At 42.2% G+C, this 19,374-nt stretch overlaps 1 protein-coding gene across 3 annotated transcripts; it reads left to right on the forward strand.

The window, feature by feature from the left end:
• The first annotated feature begins 762 nt into the window (after window positions 1–762).
• LOC114800054 (interleukin-1 receptor type 1) lies at window positions 763–16,584 on the forward strand. 3 transcript variants are annotated; one of them, XM_028997113.1, is made up of 11 exons: window positions 763–1,048; window positions 5,453–5,518; window positions 5,611–5,869; window positions 10,701–10,881; window positions 12,468–12,633; window positions 13,047–13,109; window positions 13,310–13,442; window positions 13,568–13,713; window positions 14,883–15,026; window positions 15,327–15,390; window positions 15,472–15,667. In XM_028997113.1, exons 2-11 carry the CDS (start codon window positions 5,455–5,457, stop codon window positions 15,533–15,535), a joined length of 1,284 nt encoding a protein of 427 aa, XP_028852946.1. In that variant the 5' UTR covers window positions 763–1,048; window positions 5,453–5,454; the 3' UTR covers window positions 15,536–15,667. The 3 variants fall into 3 exon arrangements, with proteins under 3 accessions (XP_028852946.1, XP_028852944.1, XP_028852945.1); XM_028997111.1 differs by having other exon boundaries at window positions 767–1,048; window positions 15,226–15,390; window positions 15,472–16,584; XM_028997112.1 differs by lacking the exon at window positions 763–1,048 and having other exon boundaries at window positions 5,456–5,518; window positions 5,611–5,798; window positions 15,226–15,390; window positions 15,472–16,584.
• Window positions 16,585–19,374: the final 2,790 nt, after the last annotated feature.

Genomic DNA, 19,374 nt, shown 5'->3' on the forward strand with positions numbered 1-19,374 from the left:
CTCAAACACCTTTGGAGACGACTTCTGGTAGAGAAATGAACATGTATTTTTTCATGGGCAACAGCTCTGGTAGATATTCTTGCAGTCAGCTTGCCAATTGCATGCTTCCTTTAAAATTGTGACATCTGTGGCATTGTGCTGTGTGATAAAACTGCACGTCTCAGAGTGATCTTTTATTGCTGCCGGTCTAAGGCACATCTGTGCAATATTCATGCTGCCTAATCAGCACCTTGATATGCCACACCTGTGAAATGGGATGGATTTATCTGACACAGATTTAGACAGATTTGTAAACATTAATGGGTCTTTTGTGTATATAGAAAATGTTTCAGAGTTCAGCTCATGAAAAATGCGAGTGTTGCAGTTATATTTTTGTTTATATTTTTTCAAACTGGCAAGCTTCTGATTATGTGTCCTGTTTCCACCTGCATTGTGGTTGATCTATTACATCATATTGGCATCATATTGAGTGGTGAATGTACATCATATTGAGTGGTGAATGTACAGCTTAATGTATGCAAATGCACATGTACAATGTGTGCTGTACACTTGACTTATTTTTGCAAATGAGTTGCACAATATCAGTTGTCCAAAGGCAGATGTTGACACTGCAAACAGTTTTTGTCCAACTGATTGCATATATGCATGAGTAGTCTTAAAGTCCAACAAATTATTTTTTTAACATCATGTAAAGGTACTGACTGTGGGATGAGGACTGTAGTATAGAGTACGAATGATTTTGGAAATTGCGTGATCACTGCATACATTTTGTACGTCAGCTCTGCGAGCCACGTCATCCGTCAGGAGCCCCGCCCGCTTGTTGCTCAACAGCACGTGTTGCCCCGGGGAAGGGGGGCAGCGTCCAGCGGCGGCGGAGGAAGTTGCAACAGGGCGGCTCGAAGTGATTTGCTCATATGCGCGATCTGTCCGGGCTTTTTACTTCTGTATGGGATCTGCCGACAACATGGATTCAGTGATCAGCGTCGGACCGTGAGCGGCCGCGGGCGACAGACAGGCGGCATGTAGCGGCGATCCGGGAAACTGACAGGTGAGGTTCTGCCCAGCGAAGATTGTTCATCATTTCAAGCGAAAACCATTAACACGTTGCCGCTAGCACAGATCGTAATACAACAGCGCAATGTATCCCCACGATTTTCAATCTTTGTTTTTGTGTGTGTTGTAGAAGTTGGTTCTTGTGAGGATGTGAATATTCAGACAGTGTGTTTCTCAGTCAGAAGTATCTGTGCAGAGAGGATTTCTTCAGTCTGAGGTCTGCAACAATGTATAATAATGATAATGGAAAGCAAATGGAGAACAATTATTATTGTTTACAATAAAGTGTACTGTGGGGTATTTTGTAGTGTTACTTGCTTTGGTGTTCTGCTTTTGGTTTGTGTGTTTGTATATGTATGGCAAGATGTTGTGATGACTGTCCAGGACGTTCCCTCCTGCAGAAACTGGCTCGTGTAAGACAGAGCGAGACCACATCTGTTCATCTGATCTAAGTGCAGTGGTGGCCTAGCAGTTAAGGAAGCACTTAATGGCATAAAGGTGCCACTGTGCAAAGCACCTTCCCCACACAGTGCTCCCCGGGTGCCTGTCATGACTGCCCACTACTCACCAAGGGTGATGGTTAAAATCAGTAGACACATTATGTTGTGTGCACCGTGTGCTGTGCGGTAGTGTTTCACAACGACAATCACTTCACTTTCATTATAGAGGTGGCCCATACATTATAGTTGTATTGTAAAATGATACGTGCATCAAATATAGTTATATATAAATGTATTTTATGAAAATGGTCCAAGCCCAAAGTCTGTGCATGTTTGCTCTCATTTGTTTAAGTGGTCAGAAAAGATCCTATCACAGCTTGGCATCAAGTGACCACACCGACCAGGCTCTGTGATTGTTGGGATGGCTTTAGCAGCAATTGTGAACCAGAACCTGTCCTTCCTCAGCGCCATTGATTATGATCTGGTTGGCCTGGTCGGGTCACTAGGGCTGTGTGATATGGCATAAAATTTATATAGCAATATACATTTAACTGTAGATGGTCAATATTGTGATATATAATTTAATAAGTACATTTAAATGTAACTGTTTTTGAAAGGGCAACGTGTGTCCATAGCAAAGGCAGCAGGAAGTTGTATCCACGGAAACCCTGCCGTGTGCTCTGTGCTCTCGCCCAAAACTAATGGCTCATGCTGCAAGTAGGCATGGTTTCATGCAGGTGATGCAACTGTGTCATTTTCGTGATGAGTGGATATTTCTGCGGTATAATCAAAATTTCTCCCGTTTGTCAAATTGATATATCGCATACTGTTAATATTGTGCAGCCCTAGCCCCACCACCACCTTTTCAGCCTGGAAAAGATTCTGTGGTGACTGTTAAGTCATTCAGGAATGATGGCTGGTCACTCTCTGCACTATGTGGCAATGTTATTTCCATGAACACGCTCACCAAGTCTGTTGTACCTGCCTATCTCTGTCTGCTCTAGCTCCTGGACCCAGTTTTTGAATCAGTTTAACCTGGATAGAAATGATCTGGATTTTGAAATCCCTTGTTTTGCTATCCAGGACCTGCTAATTCAGTTTGCTTTTATGCTGGTTTTTCAAATTAACATTAGATTGGATCACTATGATCCAAACACAGAAATCCAGATCCGGTTTACTGGTACTCTGAATGGAATCCACAGTGTAGGCTACTGGCTCTGTAAAGAACAACTGGCCTCATGTCTTATTTCCTACTTTATTTTCACTGCCACTGTTATAGTTTTACAATTGTGCAATTTCTTTAACAACACAAAGTGAATTTTTGATCCAGATTAAAACTGAGATTGGATTAGGTGATTTACTATGATTTCAGAATCCTTTTCAACGACCCCTTTCCAAGATTCAATCCAATTTGTTATCCAAAATCTCATTGGAATGGGCCCTGATAACAACCTCATATTCAAATTGTAGTTCTTGGACCCTGCTGGGAATATGCACGGTGTCCCTTCTGGACAGATGTGTCTACTGAGGTGGTCTTAGGTGCTCACACACCTGGGAACAACACTGACAGAGACCTTTTCTTCAACACAGAGCACTACTCTCCAATGTTCAGTGATTTGTTCCTCTTCTCCAGAACACACCTAGGTTTTTGACAGACATATCAAAATTTTGGAACAGATCATGTACACTTTGCATGAAGTACCACTCTGCTCTGAACCTGAACTTCAGATGTAGTTCTGACAAGTCCCACTGCATTTACGGATATAGGGGTCTATTAAGAAGTTGGTTGCTTCCAACTCTTGCTGTCCTTCATGGTTGTCTGCCTGCTCTAGTGTTTTCTGTCCGCTTCCCACTACGCATATCAGCTCTTTTTTGTACATGAATGGGTTTGTAATAATGGCTGCTCATTTTCTGGACCTTGATGCAGAAGTGGAGTGCTCCCACTCTCCTCCCTCTTTGCACTGGCCCTTTTATGCTTTTATGTCCTGCCTGTCGTTATGGATCTTTACGGTTCTGTGATTCTAAATGAAGAGTATTCCAGCGCTTTCTTTTCTTCATCTCCAAACCCTTCAGTGGCAATGCTAACAATGATGGTGGCTTCTATTCCAGGTTTTGGACATAGTCATCAAACTGTTTGCACAGTGTCTTCATTTCTGCTGCAGACCTCTTGATCCGCCTCCTTTTGGACTTGATGCTAGTGGTTTGCGACACATGGGCAGGATATTGAGGATACATATTAAACAAATTCCACACATTGTGGACGATAAATGTTAAATATTGCGGGGTTATGACCTGTGAGATGTAGAATTAACATGGATGCTCAAATGTTTTAACTAATCCTGCCAGACCAGACACAGTGGTCTCTCTCTCTGTCTTGTTCTCTTATACACACATGCTCCAGATATGCATGTGTTTATGCACTCTTGTGAAATATTTGGTTGCATGCACTTTCCTTTAAATTGTCTTGACAGTGCAAAGGTCAGGTCTGCTAATCTCTCTGTGTGTGTGTTGGTATTTATATCTTAATGATGACCAATCGGCTTGAAGAAGCCAAAAGAAGGGGTTGGCCTAGGTTTAGGATTATGAAATATTTATAACAAGATTTTCGCCCATATCACGCCCATGCCTGAACTTTTAAACTCTTTCATGATATCTTTATCTGTAATTTCATTCTGTTTAGGTGTGTATTGGGAGTATGTATATACACGGCTGACCCAGAGACATCTGAACAATTCATGGCTCATTTTACGTTCACAGAGAGACATTAGTGATGACAGAGAGTCTGTGCCTGTAATCTGCAACAGAAGCTTTGACCAGGGCCATTTGTTTGAGGAAGGGAAATGCTGCTAATACTAACAGACTCCCATCTGCTGCACAACCTGGTGCAACTAATACCCTAAACACCCCCTTTCCCTCCACACAGAGAGACCAAGGGAGAAAAAGGGAGCATTTAATTCTTTTCGTGTCATTATTACATCTCCTTATTTCCTGTAGACTGAAACTAGGCATTAGCAGCATGAGTGAGTTTCCCTTTCTGATTTTCCCAGTCATGGTCTTAGTGAACCATGGGGTCAAGCCCTGATGGTTTTGAGTGTCTATTGTTGGTGTGTTATGGTAAAATAGTTTGACCCAGTTGGACAGACCCTGAACCAGACACCAATTTTCAAACTCTATCCGGGCAACCTTCTACTGAGATCGGCCTAAGGGCAAAGCATCAAGCCTTGTGTGCAGGATCAGAGTACATCAGGGTACTTTTGAAAGTCTGCCTTTCAGTGCTCTGAATCAGCTGTTCTACTTCTTTCAGTTTAAGGTTGAGGCCTTCAGACAACAATAATCAACAATAGCCATGTAATGTACTCTTTGTCTAAATACTGAAATTAATTGTCATCAAATGTGATTCATTGTACTGATTATTGATAAGCACATTATTTTATCAATATATTTTGATATGGAAGTGATCAGTTGTCATTGGGAAACAACACAAGGCAGTACATGGTGTACACAACAAAGTGTGTAGTGGGCAGTCATGAATGGATCAGTGTGTGGGGACAGTACCTTGCGCAAATAGCTCACTGGGCCATAGATTCATTAAAATAGATAAATAGATGGATGGGTGGACAGGTCAAGAAGATATGGGAAAAGATCAGAAACTGAAAAGTAACATTTAAATTCTGCATCTAATAAGTTTGCTTTCTACTTCATTTTAATCTACAATAAAAAAAAGTTTCTTGTTCACTCTGTTGCCTTTTTGGTTAATTTAACTTGCAAATGAGTTATTATAGATCACCCCCTTGTGGTCTCCCAAAACTGCTATTGAAGACTACATATGCTGGAAACCAAGTTATTTATATTTTATGACATGCCAGCTGCTTAACTCACATGTTTCTGGATTAATAATCAATGTCCTTATTAAAGATATTTGTGTGTGTTTGGGATTCACTAAATCTCTTCTCCATCAGGTATGGCTCTTAAGTTGCTCTCACTGCTGATCTCTGTGAACTCTGCAGTCTCCATGACACTGGAAGGTATGAACAAAATACAAGTTGAAGTACAATAGAATAAAATACAATGCAAAAATGTTGACGTGAATTTGCACATTTTGTGTGTGAAAATGCAGATTATAATGACTGTAAGGACTACATCGTAGCATTTGATCGGGTGTACACAGTGCCTGGAGATGCTGCCATGATGAATTGCACCCTGGTTGACCCCTCGGTTTTTGACTACCATGAGCACTCCTACAACATCACATGGTACAAGCAAAGCACGGGTCAAGAGCTCACAGGAAACACAAGCCGTACTTTGGTACGAGGGACATCCCTCTGGTTCTTCAGCATTCTGGAGGAGGATGAGGGAGACTACGTGTGTATAGTCAAGTAAATCATTTTTAAAATCCTTTCCAATTCAGGTTGTAATCTATCTATCATGTCCTGGGTTTCTGAAATATATATTTATTCTACTGATATATGCAGGAATATATTAATCATTTTTAGTATAGTGGCAAAAAGACATCCCTTAAACTTTAATAGCATCCTTGCAGCTGAGGGCTAATGTTTTTATGTCAGGAACATAAAATTTACATTAGAGTAATAAACAAATGAACTTGTTTTATCATGGAAAATAATCTGAAATTGATTATAATAGAAAAAATCTGAAAGAATAATAAATTGTCACTATCAAAGTTTGAACCCACATTGGCTGATGCACTAGATACTCTACTAGTGTGAAGCCAGGTTTATTGCTTCTTTAAGTTAATGAATACAGCATGAATACCCTTGGAACTGATAATTGGTCTCTAGGCATGCATTCATTCCAGTCATTAAAAACATTTCTGAAGAATGAGTTTTGACCATGTGATTGATTTATAATGGACCAAAAAAATTTGTTATGACATGTAGCAAATAATTATGTGTATAGATGTTACAAGAACAATAAAGTGATTTAATTGGCTGTAGAATAATACAACAACTAGATTATAAAGCTGACAACCAACTAACAGGGTTGGCATATCAAAACAAGATTGAATTAAAGTTTTGATACGTATTTATTTTGATAGGACTATATGATTGGATAATTACTGCAACTGAATAAATAACTCCAACTGATGCAATAAGTAGCAATAAGTGTGTAATATATATGTGTATGTGTGTGTGTATATACACTGCCCTCCATAAATATTGGCACCCCTGATTAAGATGTGTTTTTTACCTTCTAATAAATTCAGTAATAAATAAAACAGGAGTCAAATGGAAAAAAGGCGATTGGAAAATACAGAAAGAGGAATCTTCAACCATTCTCTTCACAATATCTCTAAATCATCCAGCGACCTGGGTCCTCTCCTCTGCATTCTCCTCTCCAGCTCACTCCAAAGGTTTTCAATGGGGTTGAGGTCTGGGGACTGAGATGGCCATGGGAGGATCTTGATTCTGTGTCTGGTGAACCATTTCTGTGTAGATTTGGCCACATGTTTAGGGTCATTATCTAGAGTCAACCCCATGACTACTCATAAGCTTTCGGGCAGAGGCCTCCAGATTTAGCTTTAAAATGTCCTGGTGTTTTAAAGCATTCATGATATAATGCACCCTAACAAGGTTTCTGGGCCTCTGGAAGAGAAACAGGCCCACAGCATCACCGATCATCCCCCATACTTTACCGCGGGTATGATGTGCTATTCTGCATACTCATCTTTTGTGTTCGGCCAGACCAGCTTTTTTGTTGCAAAAAGAGTGTTTGTTGCAAAAAAGCTATCTTGGTCTCATCTCATCAAAGCACACGGTCTCAGTTGAACCCATTTGCGTTTATGATTGTGAGTGAGAATTTTCTTCGTGCATACCTCTCAAACAGCTTGTTGGCATTTAGATAGTACCTCGTAGAGACTTTGTGACCCCAAGACGCTACAATTTGTCACAACAGTGAGCTTTGGAAAACTTTTTATATCTCTTACCATCCTCTTCACTGTGCATGGAGGCAAAATAAACTTGTGTCCTCGTCCAGGCTTGTTCACCATTACATACATTACATTTGCAGCATTTATCAGATGCCCTTATCTAGAGCGACTTACAGTCAGTAGTTACAGGGACAGTGCCCCCCTGGAGCAATTTAGGGTTAAGTGACTTGCTCAGGGACGTGGGATTTGAACCTGGGTCTTCTGGTTCATAGGCAAGTGTGTTACTCACTAGGCTACTACCACCCACTTTCAACAACAACAACAACATTTATTTCTTATATAGCCCAAAATCACATACAGTATGTCTCAATGGGCTTTGACAGGCCCTACAGTTGACACCCCCCACACTTGACCCTTCTGCACACAAGGAAAAACTGCACACAAAAAAAAGAGAGGAAGAAACCTTGGGAAGGAGTGATACAGAGAGGGACCCCCTTCCAGGGTAGAGTAAGCCTGCAAATGGTGTCAGTGCAGGGTTGGATATGATATAATGATAAGTCCTACGGTTGTAGGGTTGGAGAAGTCCAGGATGTATTCAGTGCCATGGTCTAGATTACGTGTCCATAATGATGTTTCTTCTATTTGAAGATCCCTGAAGCTGTAGTTGTAACGGTGGTGGTGGCTGTGGTGACCCTCTGGTTTGTTTCATGTTTTGTCCTTGTAAAGCAGTTGTCAGGAACCAGGATTTATTTGCTGGTCTGATCACTGGGGTCTGCCAGTAGTCTGGGCGCTTGATTCCGTGTCTCGGAGAAAAACAAACAGAAGCAGAGGCAGACGGTTGCACTGTACGACCAATACTGAAATATGTGGTTACTTACCACATTTCCATTTGTTTTAAATTTCTGAATGATTCCTTTGACTGCAGATATGGGCAGGTGTAGACAAGTGGCTATATTCTTGTAGGCATTGCCTGATCTGCCATATTTGAATGGCATGTTTCTTTGTCTTTCTTTGTTAAAGAGTAAATTAGAGAAGTGACCTCTGTGCCACATCATATTTATACCCCAGGGAAACAGGAAGTGATGAAATACTAATTAATTGTTCATAGACACTCTGATTAACTTTGTAAACTACTGTACTGTACTGTACTCCTCCTTGAACCGTCACCTTATAGTGATGGAGGACTTTGAGAGCCCTAATGATCCTAGGAGCTATGTTGTCTGGGGCACTTGGTGCCCCTGGTCGGGTCTCCCATGACAAATTGGTCCTAGGTAAAGGGTGAGACAAAGAATGTTTCAGAAGACCTTTCATGGCAGAAAGAACAAAGAGCAAGTGTACCCGACCCGGAGGATGAGAGTCCTGATTGAACGGGTCCTGATTGTTGTTTGTGCTTATGCGCCAAATAGCAGCTTAGAGTACCCATCCTTTTTGGCGTACCTGGGATGAGTGCTCTGGAGGGGCATGATTGGGAGAAACTGCCCTCCGGATCTGAACCCAAGAGGTGTTTCGTTATTGGACCTCTGTGCAAGCCACAGTTTGGCCATAATGAACACCATGTTCGAACATAAGGATGGCCATCGGTACACTTGGTACCCGGGCAGCCTAGGTCGCAGGTCGATGATTGACTTATGTTTTGACCATATGACCATATGTTTTGGACATTCAGGTGAAGAGAGGAGCAAAGCTGTCAACTGATCACCTGAGTTGGATCAGATGGCAGGGGAAGATACCACGTAGAACTGGCAGACCCAAACGTATAGTGAGGGTTTTCTGGTAACGCATGGCAGAAGAACCTGTCAAGATTCAATTCCCACCTTCGGTAGAAATTTGACCACGTCCCAAGAGCAGTGGGGGACATTGAGTTCGAATGGACCTTGTTCCGCTCTGCAATTGTTGAGGTGGCTGTTGCTAGCTGTGGTCAAAGGGTTGCCAGTTGTGGCAGTAACCCCCGTACCTGCTGGTGGACACCAGAGCTTAGGGGAGCCGTCAGGCTGAAGAAGGAGGCTACAGGGCATGGCTGGTCTGTGGATCTCCAGAAGCAGCAGACGACCAAGCAGGGTTCAAGGAACTGGAGAGGAGGGTCTAGTCAATAGTAGCCGCCATTAAGTCAGACCTGTTCCTGGTGAGGGTTGGACCCCGCTAGGGCTGCCCTTTGTCACCGGTTCTGTTCATAACCTATATGGACAGAATTTCTAGGCGCAGCCTTGGTGTGGAGGGTATCAAGTTTGGTGCCATGAGAATCTCGTCTCTGCTTTTTGCAGATGATGTGGTCCTCCTAGCTTCATCAGGCTCTGACCTTCAGCTCTTGCTGGGTAGGTTTGCAGTCAAGTGTGAAGCGGCTGGGATGAGGATCAGCACCTCCAAATCTTGAGACCGTGGTTCTCGATGGGAAAAGGGTGGCTTGCCAACTCCAAGTGGGGAGAGAGGTCCTGCCTCAAGTGGAGGAGAATTAAGTATCTGAGGGTCTTGGTCATGAATGAGGGAAGAAGGGAGCAGGAGATCGACAGGCGGATTGGGGCAGCGTCTGCAGTGATGCGGATGCTGAACTGATCTGTCATGGTAAATCCTCACCTATGGTCATGAGCTTTGGGTAATGACCGAAAGAATGAGATCGCACATACAAGTGGCCGAAATGAGTTTCCTCTGTAGGGTGGCTGGGCACAGCCTTAGAGATAGGGTAAGGAGTTCAGACATTGAGGAGTTACCGCTGCTCCTCCACATTGAGAGTAGCCAGTTGAGGTGGTTTGGGCATCTGGTCAGGATGCCTGCTGGACGCCTCCCTGGGGACGTGTTTCGGGCATGTCCTGCCGACAGGAGGCCCTTGGATCAACCCTGGACATGCTGGAGAAATTATATCTCCAGTCTGGTCTGGGAACACCTAGGGGTCCTGCTGAAGGAGCTGGTTGAGGCTGTCTGGGATTCCCTACTTGGGATGCTGCCCCCATGACCCGGACCCGGAAAAGCGGAGGAAGACGAGGATGAGGAACTACTGTAGAAATTATTACATTGATTTCCTAGGAATTGTTAGGGGTGCCAATAATTGTGGAACAGGTGATTGTATGAAAAATAAGGTTAAGATCATAGAGTTGAAAGTTACATTTTTCTACAATTTTCAGTGTGAGAGTATACTTCTGCAATAACAATTAAATAAATTTTTAAACACATCTTAACCAGGGATATGAATAATTATAGAGGGCAGTGTGTGTGTGTCTGTGTGTGTGTGTGTGTGTGTGTGTGTGTGTGCGTGCATATATGTCTGTAAAACATTGCATGATATGGTTCCTGAGTTCACACATATGCCTTCCTCTGTGTATGTGCAGTACTCCACAGCACTGCTTCAGACAAGCAACAGTAATGCAGGTGGACTCTACCTTCCTTGAAGAATGTGGCCGACCTCAGAAAGCTTTCCAGAGGCTCACAGCGCTCACCAATGGTTTCCTCAACTGCCCCCTTAAGCCATATAAAGAGATGGTGGACCAGTACATTATAAAATGGTACAAGGTATGATGTTCTGCTAGTGATACACACACATTCACATTCTCTCCAATACATGATCAAAGCCCATTGAGACAAACTGAATGTGATTTTGGGCTAAATAAGAAATAAATGTTGTTGTTGTTGTTAATGCTGCCACAACAATGCTTGACAGTAGGGAATATGGGTACTAGGTAGGGGTGCCTATTGGCAAGGATCTAACAATACGATACATATCACAAAGCATGGATCATGATATGATTATATCAAGATATATTGTGATACTGTACATTGCGATATTCTACAGTTCACTGGAAATGTTAAAACAGAGATGATATACAAGATGATGTGTACAGTCTATGCATAATTTTACATGAACTGAATTTTGGACTAAATATGTATACAAAGATATCAATATTTGATGTCCCTGTATCGATACAATACCACCACATCAAATATTAAATTATATTGCTGTATCGATATTTTGTAACACCCCTAGTGAAAGTGATAGTCGTTGTGATACATAGCAGCACAGCACACGGTGCACACAGTGAAATTTGTCCTCTGCATTTAACCAATCACCCTGAATGAGCAGTGGGCAGCCATGACAGGCTCCCAGGGAGCAGTGTGTGGGGACGGTGTTTTGCTCAGTGGCACTTCAGTGGCACCTTGGCGGATCAGGATTCAGGGTGGTAGTAGCCTAGGGGTAACACACTCGCCTACGAACCAGAAGACCCAGGTTCAAATCCCACTGACTACCATTGTGTCCCTGAGCAAAACACTTAACCCTAAGTTGCTCCAGGGGGACTGTCCCTGTAACTTCTGATTGTAAGTCGCTCTGAATAAGGGCGTCTGATAAATGCTGTAATGCTGTACCCCTACCCCCACGTGAACTGCAGAACTGCGTGTAGCACTTGTGGAAGAGTGAAACTCATTGCCCTGGAACAAGTGAGTGAGGTGAGACATGAGACAGTGAGGAGCATGAGACATCACTGTCAAGCTGTAATTGCAGCAAATGGTGCCGATCACGGAAATGGTGCCACGCCTCTATGAATCAAGGGGCAATGCAAAACAAACCCCAGACCCAGTCTTACACATTCTGACACAAACATCACCAGGACACACTCCCATCAACGTCTACCTGCCCTATAGCATGCAACCACCCCCTTGCACCACCACCCTGGCTTCCCACACCCCACAGCAAGGTGGTGCCAGCACATAGGGCAGATCAAAAGATCAGACCAACCCACATCTGAGAGGTGTTCGCTGCTCTGAAGGGGCCTGCAATTACCCCAAACCTCTGAAGACATCCAGCCGTGAACCAAGCCACCAAACATGGCGCCACAGTACATAGATGGGCCCACTGGGGAACCATGTTGTCTTTCACTAGAAACTTGTGATAGATACTCTGTGAAGATGTGAAAAAGTACAAGATAATTGCATTCAGTAGAAAATATTTATAATTTGCTCAGTGCAGTAGATCCCAGATTAGTTCATTATAAACAGAACCTTTCTAAAGCGTGCATCATGTTGTGGAAATGCCACTGTCAATGAAGGGGTAACTTCTTTCTGTTTCTCTCCTCCACTCTGTATGTATTCCATTTGTGTGACAGGATTGCAACTTGATTGAAAAAGGAGGGAGATTTCTGCCCATGGATGACTATCTTCATGTGAAAGACATTTCTCCAGATGAAGCTGGCAATTATACATGCGTAATGACCTTTGATATTGCAGGGGTCAGAGGTCGTGTGTCTGAGACCATCGAATGTGAAATTATTGGTGAGATGTCCCCTCTTAGATGAAATTGTTTGGCAACAAAATTATGATAATTATTCATAACATTTTTATAGCATTTCTGACAGACCCTGTCTAGAGATTCAGTCATGGAAATGCCACCTGTATTGACTGTTTTAGGTAAATGTCTTAGTTGTTCATAGAAATCTGTGCTTATGCACGTTTTTGTGCATTTTTGTGCCGTTTGCTTGAAAGTACTTGATACTTAACTTGTTTTAATAACAATACTATATAGAAATGACTGTAAAATGAATGCGCTGCATTAAGTGATCGAGATAATGGGATGTGCCATGCAGTCATGATTGTCACATTTTTTGTTGTATGTGTCTGATATGAATGTTTGTATCATATGTTCATGCTGGGGTGAATCTCATTCTTCTGTCTGGAACTCTTTTCAGTGGAAATTACTTACCTGCCTCACGTCATTGAGCCAGCAGGGGACAGCATTAAGGCACATCTCGGTGAGTGAGCTGTCTTTGACTGGCAAAAGTATTCATTTTTTTCTGTCTTAAAAATGTAAAAAAAATCACTTGCAACAGGATATATTTGGTGGAATCATACAATTTCACCAAAAATACAATGAAGCTTGACTGAAACGGTCATTCCCATGCAATTCCTTTCAAGAGGTCAATCATGGTGTTCTACTTATCTGTGCATGTAGGATCCTCCTTCACTACTCAGTGCCAGGTATTTGTCCCAGGGACAGGGGACCACAATGTAGAAGTGCTATGGATTGGCCTGGATGACTTTATCTCCAAAAACCCCACTGCACGCATCCATCAGTCACGCCTAAGGTGTGTGAGTGTTCATGAATGGGCATGTTGTGGTATGTATCCAGATTTTTAAAGGGGTCATGTCTGTATTTATACAAACTGTGTGTGCACATCTGATGTGAGGTGTGTGTGTGTGTGTTTTTTAGGGAGAAGAAAAAGCCAGATGGTGTGATTCTAGAACGTGCGCTGAGCTTCTCTGAAGTACGGAAGGAAGACTTGAAGATCAACTTCACGTGTTTAGTGTTCAGCGACCGCGGCTTTCCTCAGGCTAGTTTCACCCTCCAGCCTGCAGGTAAGCTCACATCTATTGTCACATCTTTACATACCTGCAAAACTCACTCACCACAAAACAAATTGGCACAACCCTCCCTTTGGATAATTACAGCATGGATGATGATGTTGGGAACAAGTTATTTAACTCGAACTGGTGCTGTGAGCTTCTCATTTCTTAAACCATATCAGAAAACACATCCTGTGGTTGTGAGTCAGATTATTGCATCAAAGAAAACATCTGAGGAGATTGTTGAAACTACTAAAATTGGGTTAAGAACTGTCCAACACATTATTAAAATCTGGAAGAATAGAATAGAACCATCATCTTTATAGCAGAAAAAAAAAAGTTGAAAATAAACAAACAAAAAAACTCTCTCTGCACTTGCACTCAGCTCACAGGTGAGAGGTGTAGAGTTCACACCACAAAGTGAATGGATGGACAATTACGAGTAATAAACTTCTCTGTTTACTGTGCAATGAATTCATGTTTGTCTTAAAACAATAAAACAAGTCAAAGCATGTTTTAATGCTTTTTTTCTCACATAAATGCCATGGACACAAATGTTACAGGAGTTTCTTTGGATTGCCTTCACTGGGGCAGTGGTGGCCTAGCGGTAAGGAAGTGGCCCAATAATCAGAAGGTTACCAGTTTGAATCCCGTTTTGTCAAGGTGCCACTGAGGTGTTACTGAGCAAAGCACCGTCCCCACACACTGCTCCCCAGGCGCCTGTCATGGCTGCTCACTGCTCACCAAGGGTGATGGGTTAAATACAGAGGACAAATTTCACTGTGTGCACCGTGTGCTGTGCTGCAGTGTATTATAATGACAATCACTTCACTTTTACTTTGACTAACATGAGCGTAATTTTCAGGTTAATTTTTCCCATTAACCTGAACAGGCTCAAAACGACAGCTGTGTGATATATGAGGAAGACAAAATATTAGGGCTGTAACTGAATGTGCATTTATACTAGACCATCACAGCGTAATGGAGAATATGATTATGGAGAATATCACATTTACATTTACGGCATTTATCCAGAGCCACTTACAATCAGTAGTTACACTAAGGGTATGTGTGGAGACACTCAGGGTATGTGGATAAGCTTGATAAAACCCATGTTTCTTGCATTAAAGAATGAGTGTCTAATTGAATTGCAGCTGAATTCTGATTTTGTTTCTGAACAGACCCAGACTTCCAGTTTCCTGTGGGGATGGTGCTTGGAGGTGTGGCCCTGTTCTTTGTCACAGGCATGGTTATGTACCGCCTACTGAAGATTGAGCTGGCTCTCTGGTGTAGGAGCATGCTGCCACATCTGTATTCGAGCAAAGGTATTTTCTGAAGTTTAGGATCAGAAATGTGTATGGGACTGTTTTTGACAGTGCTAGTGTGGCTGTGACCCCATTTCTCAGGATAATTAGAGCAGCAGTATTTGTTTTTCTCAGTTGTGGTGTGTGTGGGCAGATTATTTTCTTCAATCATGCTTTTGCTGTGGTCTGATTTCTTCTGCTGTTTCCTGCTGTGCATCAGACAGTGATGGGAAGCTGTATGATGCGTACGTGACTTATCCGCACCACACTGGGCAGTTTGGTGAAGCAGTTGAAAACTTTGCCCTGTGTACTTTGCCCCAGCTGCTGGAGGGTCGCTATGGATACAGGCTATTTATCCTGGGACGGGATGGGCTGCCTGGAGAAGGTAAAATACAACACTTACTGGTAAAATTCACTGACCAGTTCAACCACATCCTAGTAATACAGGGGTCTTTCATGTCTGCAGCATTGGTGGACGTGGTGGACCAGAAGCTGTCTCTCAGCCGCCGTCTGCTACTGCTGTACAGTGACAGCTGTGAGGGTGTGGTGGAGGTGTGGCAGAGGGTGGAGCAGTGGGCGGAGCAGCACATGGGGCTCCACCGGGCACTGGTGGAAGGGACGCTGCGAGTGGTGCTAATTGAAGTGGGGGAGGTTCGTCACCCTTCATCTCTCCCAGAATCGCTGCGCCTCATCAGAAGGAAGCAGGGGGCACTGAGGCTGTGGAGGAGCAGGAGATGGTGTGGGATGGGAGCATGGAGCAGAGAAGAGGAGGTGGAGGAGCAGGCTTCGTTCACATTTATCTACCCTTCAGCACGTTTCTGGAGAAAGCTACGCTATCACATGCCTGTCCGTGGTAAAGCCAAACCCACTCTAGCACAAGGACCCACGCTCTCTTTACTACAGACTGATGAAGGACAGCTGGGGTGAAGCTCATGAACCGAGAGACTGATCAGTGACTATGGAGAGCAGAGAAACACACACTCACTGTACAGAAGTGCCATTGCTGAGAAATACACATTAACACATGATGTGTTGTTTAGCAAACTGTGGTGAATACATGCAAAGGCCAGTATAACAATTTGAGAGACTTGTGTGACAGTGGGCAAAAAAACATAACTGACTAAAACATTTATTATTGTAATAAAACAAATATATGACATGTTTTTAAGCTTTCTGTACATTCACTAGCAGTCCAATGTTTGGACAAACCTTCTGTATTCACGCTATGGAGGCTATGACTAAAACAATTTGATGTGTTATAACCTCACAAGTTCACAGTTTACAGCTGCTTCTCAGTTCATCTAGGTCACATTGCAGATAGTATTACAGTCATAATATGATTGTATTAATAATATAGTATGACTATTGCAGCCTTAAAATGTCATGTAGACGTGCCCCAGGATGCAGGTACTTCAGCTGAACTCCTCTTACAAAGGCTGTCAATCAATACATACCAAATACTAATGTTCTGGGCATCAGGGCCCAGTGCTGTCACAGATTTGTGGATGTCACAATTTGTTTTGAACAGGGAACATTTCTTCATTTCCTTTCCTGAATAAATGTCAGTTTACTGTGTTAACTTCAGTTTTCCCAGATCCTGTTGTTATTAGGCCTGGAGTGCCTCTCCAAGTCAAATACTTTATACTGAATGTATACCGTTGGTTAAGAAGTAAATGAGTCTGGGTGTTTTTAACTCCAATCATTCCATATTTGGTATTCTTTCCTCCATGTCGTCTATGCATTTGGTAACTCCCTCCATCTGGCTCATCGCATCTCACATTTACATTCACATTTAAAGCATTTGGCAGGCTTGAACTTGGCATCTTGAATTTTCTTTTGCAAAGTCCATTTGCTTTTTACATCTTCCCAGAAACGTTTGAAAGTTTGAGAAATACCGGTGTTTGCAACACCGGTATTCCTGTGGTCAGCACTTTGCTCACCACTTCCAGGTTTGCATCGTTTCTGTGTCCTCCATGTTGTTAAATGTCACAAGGCTCAGGCTCAATAGAGATAGACACTTAGCTTTCTGTAGACTAAACTGATCAATCAGTAACTACGCTTCATTTCTACTTTCTAAACTTCTACACACAACACCCAATAGCGACAATGTGAAAAAAGTTTATTTTTGGCCAAATTATAAAAAAAAACTGAGAAATCACACGTATAAGTGTTCACAGCCTTTGCCATGAAGCTCAAAATTGAGATGCACCTGTGGGGAAAAAAATGTTGATTAGACATGATTTGAAAAGGAACACACCTTTTTACATATTACATTTCATGTCAAAGCACAAACCAAGCATGAAGTCAAAGGAATTGTCTCCAGGCACAAATCTGGGGAAGGTTACAGAAAAGTTCTGCTGATTTGAAGGTCCCAATGAACACAGTGGAAGAAGAAGTCCAAAATCAACAAGCTTCTTCCTAGAATTAGCAGGCCACCTAAACTGAGCAATGAGGTGAGAAGGGGCTTGAGGGAGGTGACCAAGAACCCGATGGTGACTCTGTCAGAGCTCCAGAGGTCCTCTGTGGACAGAGGAGAACCTTCTACAAGGGTAACAATCTCTGCAGCAATTCACCAGTCAGGCCTGTATGATAGAGTGGCCAGACGGAAGACACTCCTTAGTAAAAGGCACCTGAAGAACTCTCAGAACATGAAAAACAAAGACAAGTGTGCTCTTTTACTCAGACTCAAAGGAGTGGCTTCAGGACAACTCTCTGAATGTCCTTTAATCCGATTGAACATCTGAATAAATGTGTTTTTTTACAACTTCTGTTCTGCCAGGTCACAGATTGGTGTGCCAAGCTTGTGGCATCATATTGAAAAAGATTTGAAGCTTTAATTGATGCCAAAAGTGCATCAACAAAGTACTGAGCAAAGGCTGTGAATACTAATGTACATGTGATTTCTCATTGTTTTATTTTTAATACATTTTCCAAAACCTCAAGTAAATGTTTTTTCACATTGTAATAATGGGGTGTTGTCTAGAATTCTGAGGGAAACATTTTTTAATCCATTTTCTAATATAACAAAATGTGAACAAAGTGCGCTGTGAATACTTTCCGGATGCACTGTATATTCCTTAAAACCACTGCTAAAAAAAATCATTTATCCAGGTGTTTTGGCATATTACAGAACAATATTCCAACCAAAAATCCTCGAAGAGGTGGTAGGACAACAACACTGTGCTTTTTTGAACACAAATAAAATGAAACCGTTCATACAAAACCATAGTACAAAAAACTGCCCTACTGAAAGTATTAGAAAGTATCAGAATCATCTGACCAGGACCTTGTGTATGTGGTAGTTCTCTTAGACTTTAGTCCAGCTTTTGACACCATAGTCTATTATCAGATAGAAAAGTTAGTTAGTATATTGGGTCAGTCATCTCCTGTAGAGTGTCTGACATAATCGGTAACCATAAAATTAAAGTTTAACACTTTTAACATTTATGCAACACGAGACAATGTATGTAGATGGTGATTCTTCATGACATTTTTCACACCACCTCCACCACCAAGAAAGCCCAGCAACGTCTGCACTTCCTCAGGAAGTTGAAGAAGGCCAACCTCCCTCCTCCCATCCTCACATCGTTCTACCAAGGGACCATTGAAAGTGCTGCTTCATCACTGACAATAAATTGCTTGAACTTGACATTTTGTTTTTCAGGTGGTGGTGTGTGGAGAGTCCCCTTCAGAGTGTGAACCTTCCCTTTTCCGTTTCCACTTGCTCTGTCCCTAAATAGATCCCACTATGTTTGTTCATCTAGTTTAAATAGAAATTGTCATGATAGTAAGTGGTATTTCAACCAGGTATGGGCCTGGTCTGGCAATGATGGCACTTATGGGCCATATGGGTTGTACACAGTACCAGACAAGTGGTCCATATCAGGGTTCTTAATAAGAACCCACAAACCCGGATGAGCATCAAGAGTTGCCCTCGATTATGAAAAAGACTCAGATCAACATGGACCTCACTGACTTTTCTCTTTTTATATCAAAGTCATGTTATTGGTGGCTCTGTTCTGCTTCTAGAAATAAAGGAACATGTTCCTGCAAGGAGCTGCATGTCTTCCAGTCCACTTTTGCACTGTTTATGCTCCAGCAGTGTTTCAGTTCACAGTTAAATGTCTTTTTAATTTGATGTTGCTAATTATTATTAAATTCAAAATAAATATTTGTTTAGTTTTCTATGTGGGATATAGCTAAACCGTGAACTTGCAAATACTCAAATTCTCATGACATTTGAGAAATATTTGCTCTTAATTTTTTTAAGAGACCCATTTCTGAAAATACAACATTTAAAAGTTGAAACCATTGCTGTATTGTGAATCTACTCTACTTATCCCGTGTGCCCCATGCTTCAGGACTACCC

The sequence above is a fragment of the Denticeps clupeoides genome, chromosome 11 (genome assembly GCF_900700375.1).
Source record: "Denticeps clupeoides chromosome 11, fDenClu1.1, whole genome shotgun sequence".
Classification (NCBI taxonomy): domain Eukaryota; kingdom Metazoa; phylum Chordata; class Actinopteri; order Clupeiformes; family Denticipitidae; genus Denticeps; species Denticeps clupeoides.